General features: G+C 42.4%; 1 protein-coding gene across 4 annotated transcripts in view; it reads right to left on the bottom strand.

Moving 5' to 3' along the window:
* Positions 1 to 2396: 2396 nt before the first annotated feature.
* The window catches only part of LOC115072972 (cytochrome P450 2F2-like), a 61298-nt gene continuing 49916 nt past the window's right edge, over positions 2397 to 13778 (bottom strand). For all 4 annotated transcript variants that reach the window (XM_029571031.1, XM_029571033.1, XM_029571034.1 and 1 more), the window contains 3 exons: positions 6891 to 7078; positions 6066 to 6207; positions 2397 to 5052 (listed from right to left, as the gene is read on the bottom strand). In XM_029571031.1, coding sequence (XP_029426891.1) covers positions 4871 to 5052; positions 6066 to 6207; positions 6891 to 7078 — 512 coding nt within the window. In that variant the 3' untranslated portion in view covers positions 2397 to 4870. The remainder of the gene's footprint in view (positions 5053 to 6065; positions 6208 to 6890; positions 7079 to 13778) is intronic.

Below are 13778 nucleotides of genomic sequence, written 5' to 3' on the forward strand. Positions count from 1 at the left end.
TAGCTTGATGATATTTCTGGACGGGGGGTGGGTGGGTTATATTTCCCTTCAATCCAGGTAGATGCACTCTGACACCATTTATCAAACAGGGGTGCAGCAGCCTTACCCCAGGAACAAAGGAGCACTCTTCTCCCCGTAGCCGGTAGCCTTATAACTGGCACAAGCTGTGCTTCCCATTGGTCAGTCGGCCAGTAATAGAATAGAACAACTCGAGAGTCATTTGGTAGCTGTATTTTATTTATAGAAGTAATCATTTTACTAATACTAGCCCACATTCCTTAATCACTGGACAGGTGTATAGAGTATGGGAAATGGTACCCTTCCCCACACTATTCCTATGTTATGTTGTCAGGCAGTTACAAAGTATGCCCTTCTAACAATTTTGTATTGCTGTTCAATTAAGGGGAGTAAATGGAAAATATTTTTGGGTGGTATGTTGCTTGCTCATGCTTGATAGTTGCAGATTAATGATGTTTTATGTATTTGACATTGCTGTATTTGCAATTCTATGTGTACTTTGCTGAATTGTATTGTTAAGTTGATCTCTTCTGTATTGCTCAATAACAATTTAAATAGCCCTGAGCAAGGTCAACAAGGTGCATTGGTAGGGTAAACTACAAAAAAAATAGACATGAGAGCGTGTTCTATATGCATGTGTTATGAATGTAGCATGAATGTTTAAAGTTAGACATTCATTTCTAAGCAAAAGGAACAGAAATAGTTTTAAAATTGTGCAGGTAGCCTGTGGTTACAGTTTGCATTCTATGGGATTCATTGTGCATATGTTTTGTTTGTGATAGTGTAGATGAGAGTGACATTAGATGTTGTCAAAAAAGTGAAAAAAAAACCTCAAACAAAATCCCTTCATTCTTAGCCCCTCTCCATTCCTTCTGCTCAAACGCCTACCTATTTTCTCTATCTCAAGACCTCTTTCCAACTCCCTCCCCACCCCTTCCATTCTGACGCCTGTCTCCTTCCCCATCCCCTACATTCTCTCTTCTGTCTCCTCATTGTCGACTTCTCTACTTCCTGGTTCCTCTACTCTGCTTACTCTTTTTTGTCACAGGACTTCTTTATCCCACTCCCCAGGAGCGAGCCTGAAGAGAGCAGGATGAGAGAAGTTAGCGTAAAGGGAGCTGCACTAACAGATTCCCAAGCAGGATTACCACATCCCCAAGGGAGAATCATGGGCACAGGAGTAACGTACCTCAGTGTTCTGTACAGAACGATTCTTTCCTGTGAACCAGAAATGAGAGGTTGAACTATGGGGCTGATTGTAATAAGGTGCACTAATATTAATGCAGGTTTTTAATCCTGTTTTAGCATGCATTTTTCTGCAGTAAGTTAACTCTGGCATTTAACAGGAGTTTTAACTCCTAAAAAATGAGTGTTAAACCAGGAGTAAAAACCAGTGTTAAAATTAGTGCAGGCTCATGCCAATCCCATGTAAAAGAAGACATTAGCTATCCCCCAGCAATGCAGGGAAGTGCATTAAAGGACAGACATTTTAAGCCACTTTTTCTTAATGCTGGAAATTTTACTTCTGGGTCAGAACAGGAGTAAAACTTAACTTACATTTCTTGTGGCTATGTTATACCCTTGTATATTTTTGTTTTATCTATATTTATGCTTTACTATTATTATTTATTGTAATTAGATTTGATGTATTTTTATCATTTTCTTTTTTTTAGCTGCTTTAATTTAATGTCTTTTACTATGTTATTATTTCTTAGCACTGATTTTATTGTACACGTTTTACAGATTGACGGTGTAAAAAAAGTGACAAATGAATAAATACTATTCCTATGTCCACTGTGGTAGGGACTAGCTGCTTCTAACAGACTGGACACAGCAATAGAATAACTTTGGCCACCAGAAATGTGAGTTTACTCCACCTCGGATCCAAGAGTTTAATTTCCAGTGTAATCTGAGATTACACTGGAAATTAAACTCTTGAATCCGAGGTGGAGTAAACTCACATTTCTGGTGGCCAAAGTTATTCTATTGCTGTGTCCAGTCTGTTGGAAGCAGCTAGTCTGTACCACACTGGACATAGGAATAGTATTTATTCATTTGTCTCTTTTTTTTTTTACACCGTCAATCTGTAAGACGTGAACAATAAAATCAGTGCTAAGTAAGAAATCTGGTGGTGGCCATCCCGGCCACCACCAGATGAACAGTACCTGGCAATGTTCATGCAACAGTACAATGGGCAACAAGAGCCATTGGGAATGTACAGTGCGCACTGTTCAGCTATAGGTACCCTCCCTAGAGAGCTTCAGTCTTTTTCACTTGGCATGCCTTGCCCAAATGACCTTGCATGCAAGACTGTGCCTAAGTCGGGCTGCAAGGTCATTTTGGTCATATTCTTCTAACTTCAGGCACTTTCCTCTCTGCTTTTGATTTAAACGACTCTTCTGCATTAGGGCAGATTTTCCATTTAGAGCACTTTTTTTTTTTTTTAATTTATAAGCTTATATCAGTACAAAGCATATAAATCATTACTTTTTGACATCATATAGGGTAATAGTATCAGTATAAGGAAGAAAAAAATAAAAAAGAAGAGAACATCACTTTAGCCATATATCACACATAATATAAACTGAAACCAAACCCTTTACAATCAGGAAACAAATGGGGGAAGCAATGAAATCAGAGGAGCAAATATAGGAAAAAAACAAATTTATAATGAAAGAGCCTTAGTGAAACTTAAACTCCTAACACAACAAATCAGGCTTGCTGGTCTACAGAGAGTATGGAAGAAGAAGTAAAATTCTTTCTAGCATCTATAAAAAAATCTAAGCTGCTCAGGAGAGAAGATATATGTATTTGAATGAAATTTAATGTGGCATTTACAGGGATATTGTAGCATAAAGGTAGCCCCTATAGCTAGTATCCCTTATCTCATAGCTAGAAACCCTCTCCTATGTTCCTGGGTAATCCTAGATAAATCAGGGAAAAATGTGGACCGTCTGGCATGAAACTCCACATTAAGATTTTTAAAGTATAGAGACATGATCTTACTCAAATCAGTATCTGAAACAAAAGAAACAAGTAGTGTAGCAAATTCAATTACTTCATATCCTGACGAAGTCAAAAGTTGAGATATATTGAAAGAAGGCACATTGGAACTAGAACGTGGAGAAACAGGAAGAAAATTTGCTCTATTTATAGATGGAATATCATTGGAGGGAAATTTTAATATGTCCAAAAAATAACGCTTGAGAGTCATTATAGGGAGTTCACCCATGATTTTAGGAAAATTAAGGAAATGCAAATTTAGGCGTCTTGAAGAGTTTTCCAAGGATTCAACCCATCTGGAGAGAACTCCACAATCTTGTAATAAATTGGATTGAACAGCAGATCCAAGTTATGTTGGAAAGAAGCAATTTTTGAGTCAAGCTCTTGAATTTGTATATCATGTAACGAGACCAGAGGATCCAATTTAGCAGTAAAAGAATCCAATTTGTCAGAAACTAGAGTCAAACTATTCCAAATCGAGAAATTAAATCCCAAAGAGAATCCAGCGTGACTTCTGCCAGTTTAATAGGGGGACTGGCAAACTCACCTGATGACAAAAGTTGAGGCAGCCAGCTTAGGAGCCGAAATACAGGGCCTGCTCCTGAATCACGAATCAACATTTCTGAAGAAAATAGGCATCGAGGGAGACGCTAGCAGTCCCCCTGATGAAAGAAGTGCAGAAGCAATGAGCTCGACGGCTCCCTCCCGCGCGGTGAACTGGTCATAATCCCTTGCCACTGTGATCGACGAGGGGTCATCGCTTTGGGGTGCCGGCAGAGAATCCTTTCACTGGGGCTGACAGAGACTTCTGCCCCCCAGAGAGGCCAGCGCTCTTCTGCTAGCGCTCTCAATAAGGACCTGGCCACCCGGTAAATTAGGAGAAAGAGAGGCGAAGGAAGATATCAAAGGCTGCCGTTGCAGATTCAGGGGGATAAATCCGGAGAGTCTCGGCAGCACCTTCGGCATCTCCAGTTATGTGGCCATCTTGCTTCCCCCAGAGCACTTTTTTAACACCTGTTCGATTTGTATCCCATTAGCTTACTGCATCCCATGCAGATCCTTGTTTTTAATGTGTCCATTAAGTAAAACCTGTGCTACAACTAAACTCCAATTTTAGCGTGGGTCGGCCCTAGTAAACTTCAGATGGTCAGCAAAGGATTGTTAGAGAAAGAGCCAAGATTTGGGAAGAATGTGTAAGGAGTGCCTGAAGACTTTCTATTGTGCCATTTAAAAGCCAAAATAGTTTTGCAGTGACAAAGTTATACTAAAGAGAGGATGATCCCTGGTGCTAGAGCTCATAGGAAGCTGGAAGATAGAAAAGTAGCTGAAAGGATAACTGAATTTTTGATTTAGGAAAAATCAGCAGGGGGTAAAAAAAAATAAGTTGTAACCTGATTGGATAGAAGCAGGTCCTAGATTTTATTCTCTCACCTAGAAAGCCATCACCGGTGCTTGCATCAGAGAAATATGATAGCAGCCTTAAGAACCAAGAATCAGGCATTCTTTCTATAAACACATACCGGTAAGCAGACTGAGCAGAGAACATTTGATTTTGTTGAAACATCATGAAATTACGCAACATTGCACAGCAGTTGTATATATTATCTCCATGACCAGGAGCCCACGGGCAGACACTTACACCTTTGATAGCAGAATCAGAAAAATGCTAAAGTCAATGGCAGAGCTGCATTTCTCAGCTAACTCTGGTTCATCCAGGGCTTTCACAGCCTGTCCTGGTTTTTAGACTTCTATCCCTTGGCATGGGGGAAGTAGGGTCTGAAAAACAGGACTGGCTCAAAAGCATCAAACATGGAACTAATTGGGAGGTACAGCCAGTTGAATTACATCTCTAACGAGGTATCATACAAATTTCATAGGGCATGTGTATATTTCCCAAGCCAACCCCTAATGGTGTAAGGTCAATCTCCTCGGAAGGGATCAAGGACTTAAATGAGAAATTCTGCAGGATCGTAGTAAAATAGATGAACAGTTCTGTCATGGCCAGACTCTCTCCAAAACAAATCCTTTTTCCTGTGAACAAGACAGATGGAAATATTTAAAAATCATATACTTTAAATACCAGTTTAAATACAAAATCTGTTATGTTGCCAAGCATTGCTAGTTAGGAGCAAAACCCTTCCCCCCCCCCCCCCCCCCCCCCAGCATCCCACTGGATTTTAGACCCCAGGAACGACCATTTCTAGGCTCCTAGCTGGAGATCAGATGATTTTACTGGTGTGCATGGCATGGGCTCTTTCTGATGCCAAACATGCTAGGGGAAGATTTCTGCAAGACGCAGAACATAGACACTGGAAATACCAGAGACATAGCAGTTGACAAAGTGAGAAAGCTGGAATGGACGTAGACGATTTGCTAAGTCCCTACAGCTGAGCTGTTCCCTTCACCCTGTGTTTTCATCTTTCTACTTCAAACTACAGTCCATTTCCAGATAGGGGTTGAGCACTACCTTCAGCTCCTTCCCATTGAGAAATCTGCCATAGAGTGTGCCCCCTGCTGACTGAGAGAGGCTATGGCCTCTGCGTAATTTCCATGCATGTCTCAACACTACCAGGGAGCTCTCAAGGGGGGCATCATCACTGCCAATATCCTCACCACCTACTGCCCTGCCACTGTGTTTCAGCTATGGTCTGGAAGTGCTGGGATTCACACTCACAACCCAAGCGTTTGTCTCTCTTAAACATGCAATTTAAGTACTAGACTGCGCATCCCTCCTTGAAAGCTCTTCTAGAGGATTTTGCCACTGTCCCCATTCCAGCCTTCGGCTCTCTATAGAAAATACCAAATAGGGTGGTGGTAATTAGTGACAGTTATAACGGGGACCTTAATAATACAGACAACAGGTACTTGGGCTGCGACCTGCACCAACTAGCTTCAAATCACCAATGACGGACATTAAATAGGTGGAAAGTTTTTTTTTCCACCATCAATGCACTGAACGACCTCCTCCCCTTATCATGGGGAGAGGGTCTTAAGAATCACATCGCTGAAGTCAAGCAGACAGGATCTTAGATATGAAATCTGACCTGCAGAAAAGGGCATGAGGGCCTCTCTCTTCTTAAAGCGGCCGTTGGCATCTAAAAAGTTTGTTGGGTCAAACTTGTCTGGGTCTTGGTACTGTGTCGGGTCACGATGAACCGAAGTCAGCAAGGGAGTCACCTGAGTGCCCTAGGAGAAAGACACGGGGAGAGAACCTTAGGCTGTGCTCTAAAATATCAGATCCTTTGCTTCTTAGCTTCTATCCACCAACTGGTCTTATTCCAAGGCCTCCTTCTAAGCACGGTTGATTTTCACAGTGACTGTTGTTCTTTTAGCCAGTTAAAACAAACGAGGTATGGAGGGTGTAAAACAGCACATGTACTTTATGCTTTCAAAAGTCCACTTGCTAGTTTATCCCTTCCTGGTTACCTGAATAAACAGCAGGTGCAAAGAATGCGGCCAATTTTAGTGCACACACTTTGCAATTGCTAAATTTTTAAATGGAAAAAGCATGTTTCTCATTGACAACAATGCATGCAGGCTAAAAGTGCATTGAAAACAGCATGGACTATTGAAATGTGTCCCTTTATGTGCCTTTGGCAGAGATGAGGATTATAACTGAGGCACAAAGAGAGCAAAATCACTTACATCAAGATCACATACAGTCAAGTGGCAGAGATGGGGTTCATAACTGAGGCTTAGGGAGTTATGAGTTGGATGTACAAAGCATTTTTTCCCACCGATACATCTGGCCTATAAGGTCATGCAGCATGTCAGTCGTAGAGCTGGATTCAAACCCACGAGTCCAGGTGTTCTGTCTTGTAGTCTGGATAATCTCTAGGCTAATCTCAAAAGCAAGGAGATTTCTCTACCTTACGAAGGTTGTAGCCTCTGAAATTGATGTCTGCTGTGAGCTCATGTGGGACTGAAAGAGGGATGACATCGGCATATCGCTGGATCTCATGTAACACGGCAGTGGTGTACGGCATCCTTATTCTGTCCTCATATGATGGCATCTGATGGCATCCAATCACATGGTCAATCTCCTCCTGTACTTTAGCTGAGAAAAGTAATAGATTCAGATCAGTACAATGGAAACACTGAGCAACAAATTTGGAACAGGACTAAGTATACTTACATTAAATGCGTCCCCATGCTATAAATCTTCTCTACTTTTCATGAATCTTTGATGATGACATAAAACATCCTCTTTAATCAAGGCCAGTAGGAGGGCCTTGATCCATATCATCCTACATAGTTTCATTCAATTTCTAACCTACCTTCTTTGAGTAAATAACTTAAGAAGTGTATACTGCGTCAACTCCAGGATTTCTTAGACAAATTCTTGATGTGCACCAATGTCAGATAAATCTGATTGATTTTTTTGATTGGATCAAGGAAGAGCACTAGATGTTATCTACTTGGATTTTAGCAAAGTTTTTGATACCATCCCACATAGGAGGCTTGTGAACAAAATGAGAAGCTTTGGAGTGAGCGGCAAGGTGGTGGCCTGGATTACAAACTGATTGACTGATAGGAGACTGCGTGCAATGGTAAATGGAATCTACTATGAGGAGAGAGCCATGTTAAGCAGAGTGCCACAGGGATTGGTATTGAGACCAGTTCTGTTAAATATCTTTGTGAGTGACATTGCAGAAGGAATAGAAAGTAGAGCTTGGCGGATGTTACCAAGATATGCAACAGATAGACACATGTAAAGGAGAGAATGAAAAGTGATTTACGAAAGCTTGAAGTGTGGTTGAAGATTTGGCATTTGGGATTCAATCCCAAAAAGTGCAGATTCATGCATCTGGAATGTGGTAATCCCAAAGAGTTGTATGTGGTTGGGGGGGGGGGGGGGGGAGAGACTGATGTGCACAGACCAAGAGCGGGGCATTATGGCTAGTCTCTCTCTCTCTCTCTCTCCCCAGGAGGGCCTTGATAGCTAGGCTGGCTCTCCAGGAGCTTAAACATGGTCCCCCCTGTGGTTGTATGTAGGAAATACAACAATTCTGGCACTTATCGCAAAAAAGTTATTGCAATTTGCACTAAGATAGCGCGTCGCATAGGTATTAGCGCAAATTACGATAAACTGCCTATTACCATAAAACACACCCCTTTTCCTATCGCATGCGATATTTAGTGCATTTTGATAAATCCAGGCCTTAGTTGGATATAACATCCGGCTAAGTAACAAGATATACCTGTTTATTCAGTGGCATAATCATGTAAAAGATGTAAACCGATGTGATGGTCTCGGTTCCAAACACCGGTATAGAAAATTTTATAAAATAAATAAAAATAAATAAATAAACCTAACTAGGATAATCAGAGGTGTTTTAAGGGTCGGGTTAATAGGGTAAAAGGCAGGCAAGTTAGCTAGGGGTTTAGGAAGGCCTTTCCTTTATTTTATTTATTTATTTATTTATTTATTTAATTAACGTTTTTATATATCGATAGCCATTTACACATCGTACCGGTTTACATGGAACAAAATGGGAGGCCACAAAAGGGCGTATCCTTTACATAAAACATAGAACAGTGATAAAATAAATAGTGATAAACGGAAATAAACACAGATAAACAAAATAAAAATAAAACATCAAATGCTAACTTAGATTCAGCATTTAAACCAGTAAGATAATAAATATATATACAGCATATATAAGTGAGAATAGCATATTTACATTGCGAGTAATTAGCAAGGGGTTCAAGGGGGTAGAGAATTAATTAGACAAGTGGTTAAAGAGTAAGATGTAAGATCTGGAGAAGGGAAGAAAAACTAATGGGTGAACAACTGAAGCAAGTTGGGAAAGGGCACTTGGGAAGCTGGGGTGGGCAGAGGTAGGTCTATTGACAATAGTCGAGGCGTTGAGGAATTTAGGTGAAGGCCTGCTGAAACAGTCAAGTTTTTAATTTTTTTTTTAAACTTGGGTGTAAAGGATTTAGTGCGGAGTTCGTGCGGCATAGAGTTCCAGAGGGTAGGGCCGGCCAGAGTTAACGCTCTTTTAGTAGTAGAGGTAAGTCTGATTAATTTCAGGGAAGGTAGGTGCAACTTTCCTTGAAGGATAATCCGAATGGGTCTTGTTGAGATGTAAGGAAGGAAGGGGGATTGAGCCAGTGCGTGTTTTCATTTATAATAGATTTATGAATGAGGGAGAGAACCTTGTATTGTATTCTTGAATTGATTGGTAGCCAATACAACTCTCTTAGGATGGGTGTGATGTGTACCCTCTTTTTGGAGTTTGTAAGGATGCAGGTTTGATAGTCGAGGAGGGGAGGCCAAGTAACAGAGCGTTACAGTAGTCTAATTTGGAGAAAATAATGGCTTGGAATACCATAGAAAAATACCATACCATAGAAAAATCGGAGCCATGTAGTAGGGGTCTAAGTTTTTTAATTGTGTGCAGTTTAAAATAGCAGTCCTTGAGAATTGAGTTTATGAAAGGTTTTAGGGAGAGGTGATTATCGATGATGGTTCCGAGGTTACGAGTGTGAGATGAGAAAATAGTAGGGGGAGTAGAAGGGGGGATGTTAGGGGAGGAATGGAAAGAGGAGATGATGATAAGCTCAGTTTTTTGGGGGTTTAGAGCGAGGTGCATGTCAGTTAGGAGTTGACTGATGGAAGACAAACACGAGTCCCAGGTTTGGAGAGCTTTCTGAAGTGAATCTGTGAAGGGGATGAGAATTTGAACATCATCTGCGTAGATGAAGTGGTCAAATCCCAAATTTGTGAAGAGGTTGGCTAGAGGGAGCATGTATATATTAAACAGTGTAGAAGAAAGCGAGGAGCCTTGGGGAATGCCTCGGTCTAGGTTGATAGGGTCTGACTCATGGTTGCCAAAGGACACAGTGTAGTGTCGGTTTTGCAGGTAAGATTGTAGCCAAGCGAGGGCAGTTCCGGTGATCCCAATGTTAACAAGAAGGTTTGTTAGGATGTTATGATTGACAGTGTCGAACGCTGCAGAAATGTCAATCATAGCTAGGATATAGGATTTGCCACTGTCGGTCCCTTTGAGAAGGGTGTCAGTTAGTGAAAGAACCAGGGTTTCTGTGCTTAAGTGTTTTCGAAAACCGAATTGTGAGGGGGAAAGAATTTTATGCTGGTCAAGATAATCAGTGAGGCACACATTTTCTAGTCTTTCTAGTACTTTGGAAAGAAAAGGCAGATTTGAGATGGGCCTGATATTGGAGAAGATGGAGGGGTCTAGGTTGGGTTTTTTAAGGATAGGCTTAACAATTGCTTGCTTCAGAATTGTGGGAACGATGCCTTGTTCAAGCGAGCAATTGAGAATGTTAGAGAGAGGTTTAGATATTACTTTTGGGATGGCAAGGAGTAGTTTGGAAGGTATGGTTTCAGCTGGGTGTGATGAGGGTTTCATTTTCTTTAGAATATTTTCTATTTCTAGCGAAGAAGAAGCTTCCAGTGAATCGAGCGAGGTGGATGGGATAGGGAGGAGAAAATCAATTTTGTCGGAGTTTGTGGCAAATTTTGCTGTAAGGGAGGTAAGCTTGTTTGGAAAGAAAAGGGCAAGGTCATTGCACTGGGATTTGCTGGCAGGGCTTTGTGTGAGGGGGGATGGGGATTTAGTTAGAGTAGTGATAATGGCGAGCAGAGCTTTGGCTTTGTATTGGAGATTGTGAATTTTATGAGCATAATAGTCTCATTTGGTTTGTTGAATGGAGTTCCTGTATTTGTGCATAAGCTGGTAGTAAAGGGTTTTTGTAGCAGGTATGGGGTGTTTACGCCAATTCCTTTTGGCATTTCTAAGGAGGTTCTTCTGAGACTTGAGGTCAGGGGTATACCAAGGTTTTTTACTGGAACGGGCAGGGTTGATGGTTTTTGAAATTATGGGACAATTTTGGTTGGCGATATTGAGTGTAGAATTGAACCAAGAGGAGATGGCATTTTCAGCTGATGAAAGGTCAATTTCATTGGGGATGTTTGAGCAAGCTGCTGTGAATACATCTAATGGGCGAGTTTTGTGATATTTGAAGGTGTGAGTGTTGGATGCAGGAGAGAAAACAGAATGCTTTGGAGAAAGGGTAGTTTTGATGAGATAGTGATCAGACCAAGGTACCGGGAGACAGGATGGGGAATCTAGTGTAAGCAGGCTGGGACTAGTGAAGATGAGATCGAGGGTATGGCCAGCCCTATGTGTAGGGGAGTGTATAATCTGAGAAAATCCCAAAGCGTCGAGGGTAGTTAAGAAGGCTTCATAGGAGGGGGATTGAGGGTGAGAATCCACGTGGAGGTTAAAATCACCAAGGAGGATGGTGGGAAGTTCGGAGGATAGAGAATCAGCAAAGAATTCTATTAAAGGTGAGGGGTCATTCTCTAGGAGACCTAGGGGGGTGTAAATGAGGCAGATTTGGATGGATTTAGATTTGAATAGGCCGACTTCGTATTTAGGGGGGATGTTGACCTTCTGGTGAATAAGGTGTAAATCTTTATTTGCAGCGAGGAGAATGCCCCCTCCTCTTTTCTTTAATCGAGGGATGGAGAAAAAGTCATAGGATTCAATGGGCAATTGGTTTAGGAGACAGGTATCAGAAGGCGTCAGCCAGGTATTTGTTATAGCACAGATGTCTGGTTTGGAATCATTAAGGAGGTCGTTGAGAACATGTGTTTTCTTCTGCAGAGATTGGGCATTGAAGAGGATGAGAGAAATTAGAGAGAGGCCGAGGAATTGAGATAGGGGGATGCCATGATGGGGATTAGCCTTCTAGATTGGTAGGATGAGGGAGAGGGGAGAGGAAGATAATGTGGGTAGAGGCGGTTGTTTCGGATGGGAATGGGGTGAAGATGTACATGCCCCAAGCTGTTTCGGATGGGAATGGGGTGGGGAGGAGGATTGAGTGGCATGGGTGAAGATTAGCAGGTAAAAGAGGGGGATAGAGGGGTGAAAAGAAGAGGGCCTTATAAGGAAGGGAAAGTGAGTAATATGAGTGCGTAAGTGAGGGGTAATACAGTAACGGTAACAGTGAAATGATAGTGGTTAATTTATTTATTTATTTATTTATTATTTTTGTTATACCGAGTTTCATGATAGGGATCACATCAACCCGGTTTACAAATAACAATGTGTGCAAAGTATAGCGTAACGTAATAAATATTTCCAATACAAATTTGAACTTAAATACAGAGAATCAATTAAAAGGTGTGAGAAAGTTACAATATAACAGGGAAAATTAACTTGGAATGACTTGGTTAATGAATACACAGCGATATCAGATGATTTAAAATCAATTATAAATGGAACAATCACTCTGGGCAAGCTGTGGAAAAATAGAAGTGACCGGAGGCATGTAATGTTTTTGCTGGAAGTAGGCGCTTGAGGGTAGTTGACCTTATCAGGCACCTGGATTTGCAAGGCGGCTGGATGACCGTGGGGATCAGAGGATGGAAAAAGCAGCAGTATGGCCCTGTGAAGCAGCGGTATATCCGGAGGGGTGCTCAAGGGTGTACAAAGGGGCGCTGACGTCTGAGAGAAGGGTGGACCTTGCGAGGAGGGAGGGCCGGCTTCACTGGCCTGCTGGAGCGTCCCGGTAGGTTGGTTGAGGAGGCCACAGGGAGGGCTCCAGACCCCGATGGGTCTTGAGCTGGTTGCGCGGAGGATGAATGCAGATGAAGTCAGGATGAGTGCTGAATGGAGTCAGGATGAATGCTGGGTGAAGTCAGGATGAGTACTGGACGAGTGAAGATGATGTCAGGATGGGTGTTGGATGAATCTGGGATGAGTGCTGGATGCAGATAGGGTGAGTGCTCAGAGAAGACTGGATGTAGCTTGCTGATGTCAGGAAGAGATCTAGATGAGATCAGGAAAAGTGCAGGCGAGGTTTGAGTAGGATGGGAGATTGCTGGTGGAAGCTGGATGGACATTTGAAGAGGTTGAAAGAAGGTCTGGGAGGGTTTTGTAAGTGTTGGAAATTGGACGTTCTAGGAGTTAATGGTAACGCTGTCTGTGAAGGAGAGAGGCCCTGGTCCTGAGGTTCTCCAAGGGGCGCGCTAAGGGGCAGGCCCCTTATGTCGCGTGGCACCGAGGAACGGCCCTGATTTAAAGGGCTGCCGCTGTGCCACTCCCGGGGTTCTGGTCTGCGATTGGCCGAAGGCGGAGAGTGGGCGAGGCTACTGGCTGCCTCGGAGCAGTGCAGGCTGAGTCGGGGCAGTAACGCGAGGAGAAGGGGTCTCTTACCCCGCGTGAGTCGTTGAAACGGTGCAGGTCTCCTGACCTGTGCTAAGCTGGGCCGCCCTGTTTCTTCTTCTTCTTTTCTTCCTCATGGAGCAGGAAAAGGGGGGCACTGGGGCGAACTGGGAATGAACTGGGGAAACAGGTAATTGCGTCGGCACATGTTTCTACTAAACGTCCCTCCACTTAGGCGCTCAAGTTGCCATTTGCGTGCAGATGCACGCATCTATATAAAATCGTGGGCACATGTACATGCATATAGCCGATTTTATAACATATGTGCGTTTGTTATAAAATCGCTACATCCATGTGCACACACCAGCAAATGCACATGCATGTGGCCTGCACGCGAGTCTTAAAATACTTCATTATTTCTTAGAACTTAAAAATCAAACTAATTCAACAGATTCAGACATTTGACGCTTCTTCAACTGATTCGTCAGAAGATGATCTTCCTGTGCATCGTCAAAGCAGTGCTCAAAAATCGGTTTCGTTTGCCCTTTATTCTGCATCACTTGATAGCTCATCACATTTTGAAAGATTTTTTTTACTAAGCAACGCTTGACACAG

This window comes from Rhinatrema bivittatum, chromosome 11, assembly GCF_901001135.1.
Source record: "Rhinatrema bivittatum chromosome 11, aRhiBiv1.1, whole genome shotgun sequence".
Taxonomy (NCBI): Eukaryota; Metazoa; Chordata; class Amphibia; order Gymnophiona; family Rhinatrematidae; genus Rhinatrema; species Rhinatrema bivittatum.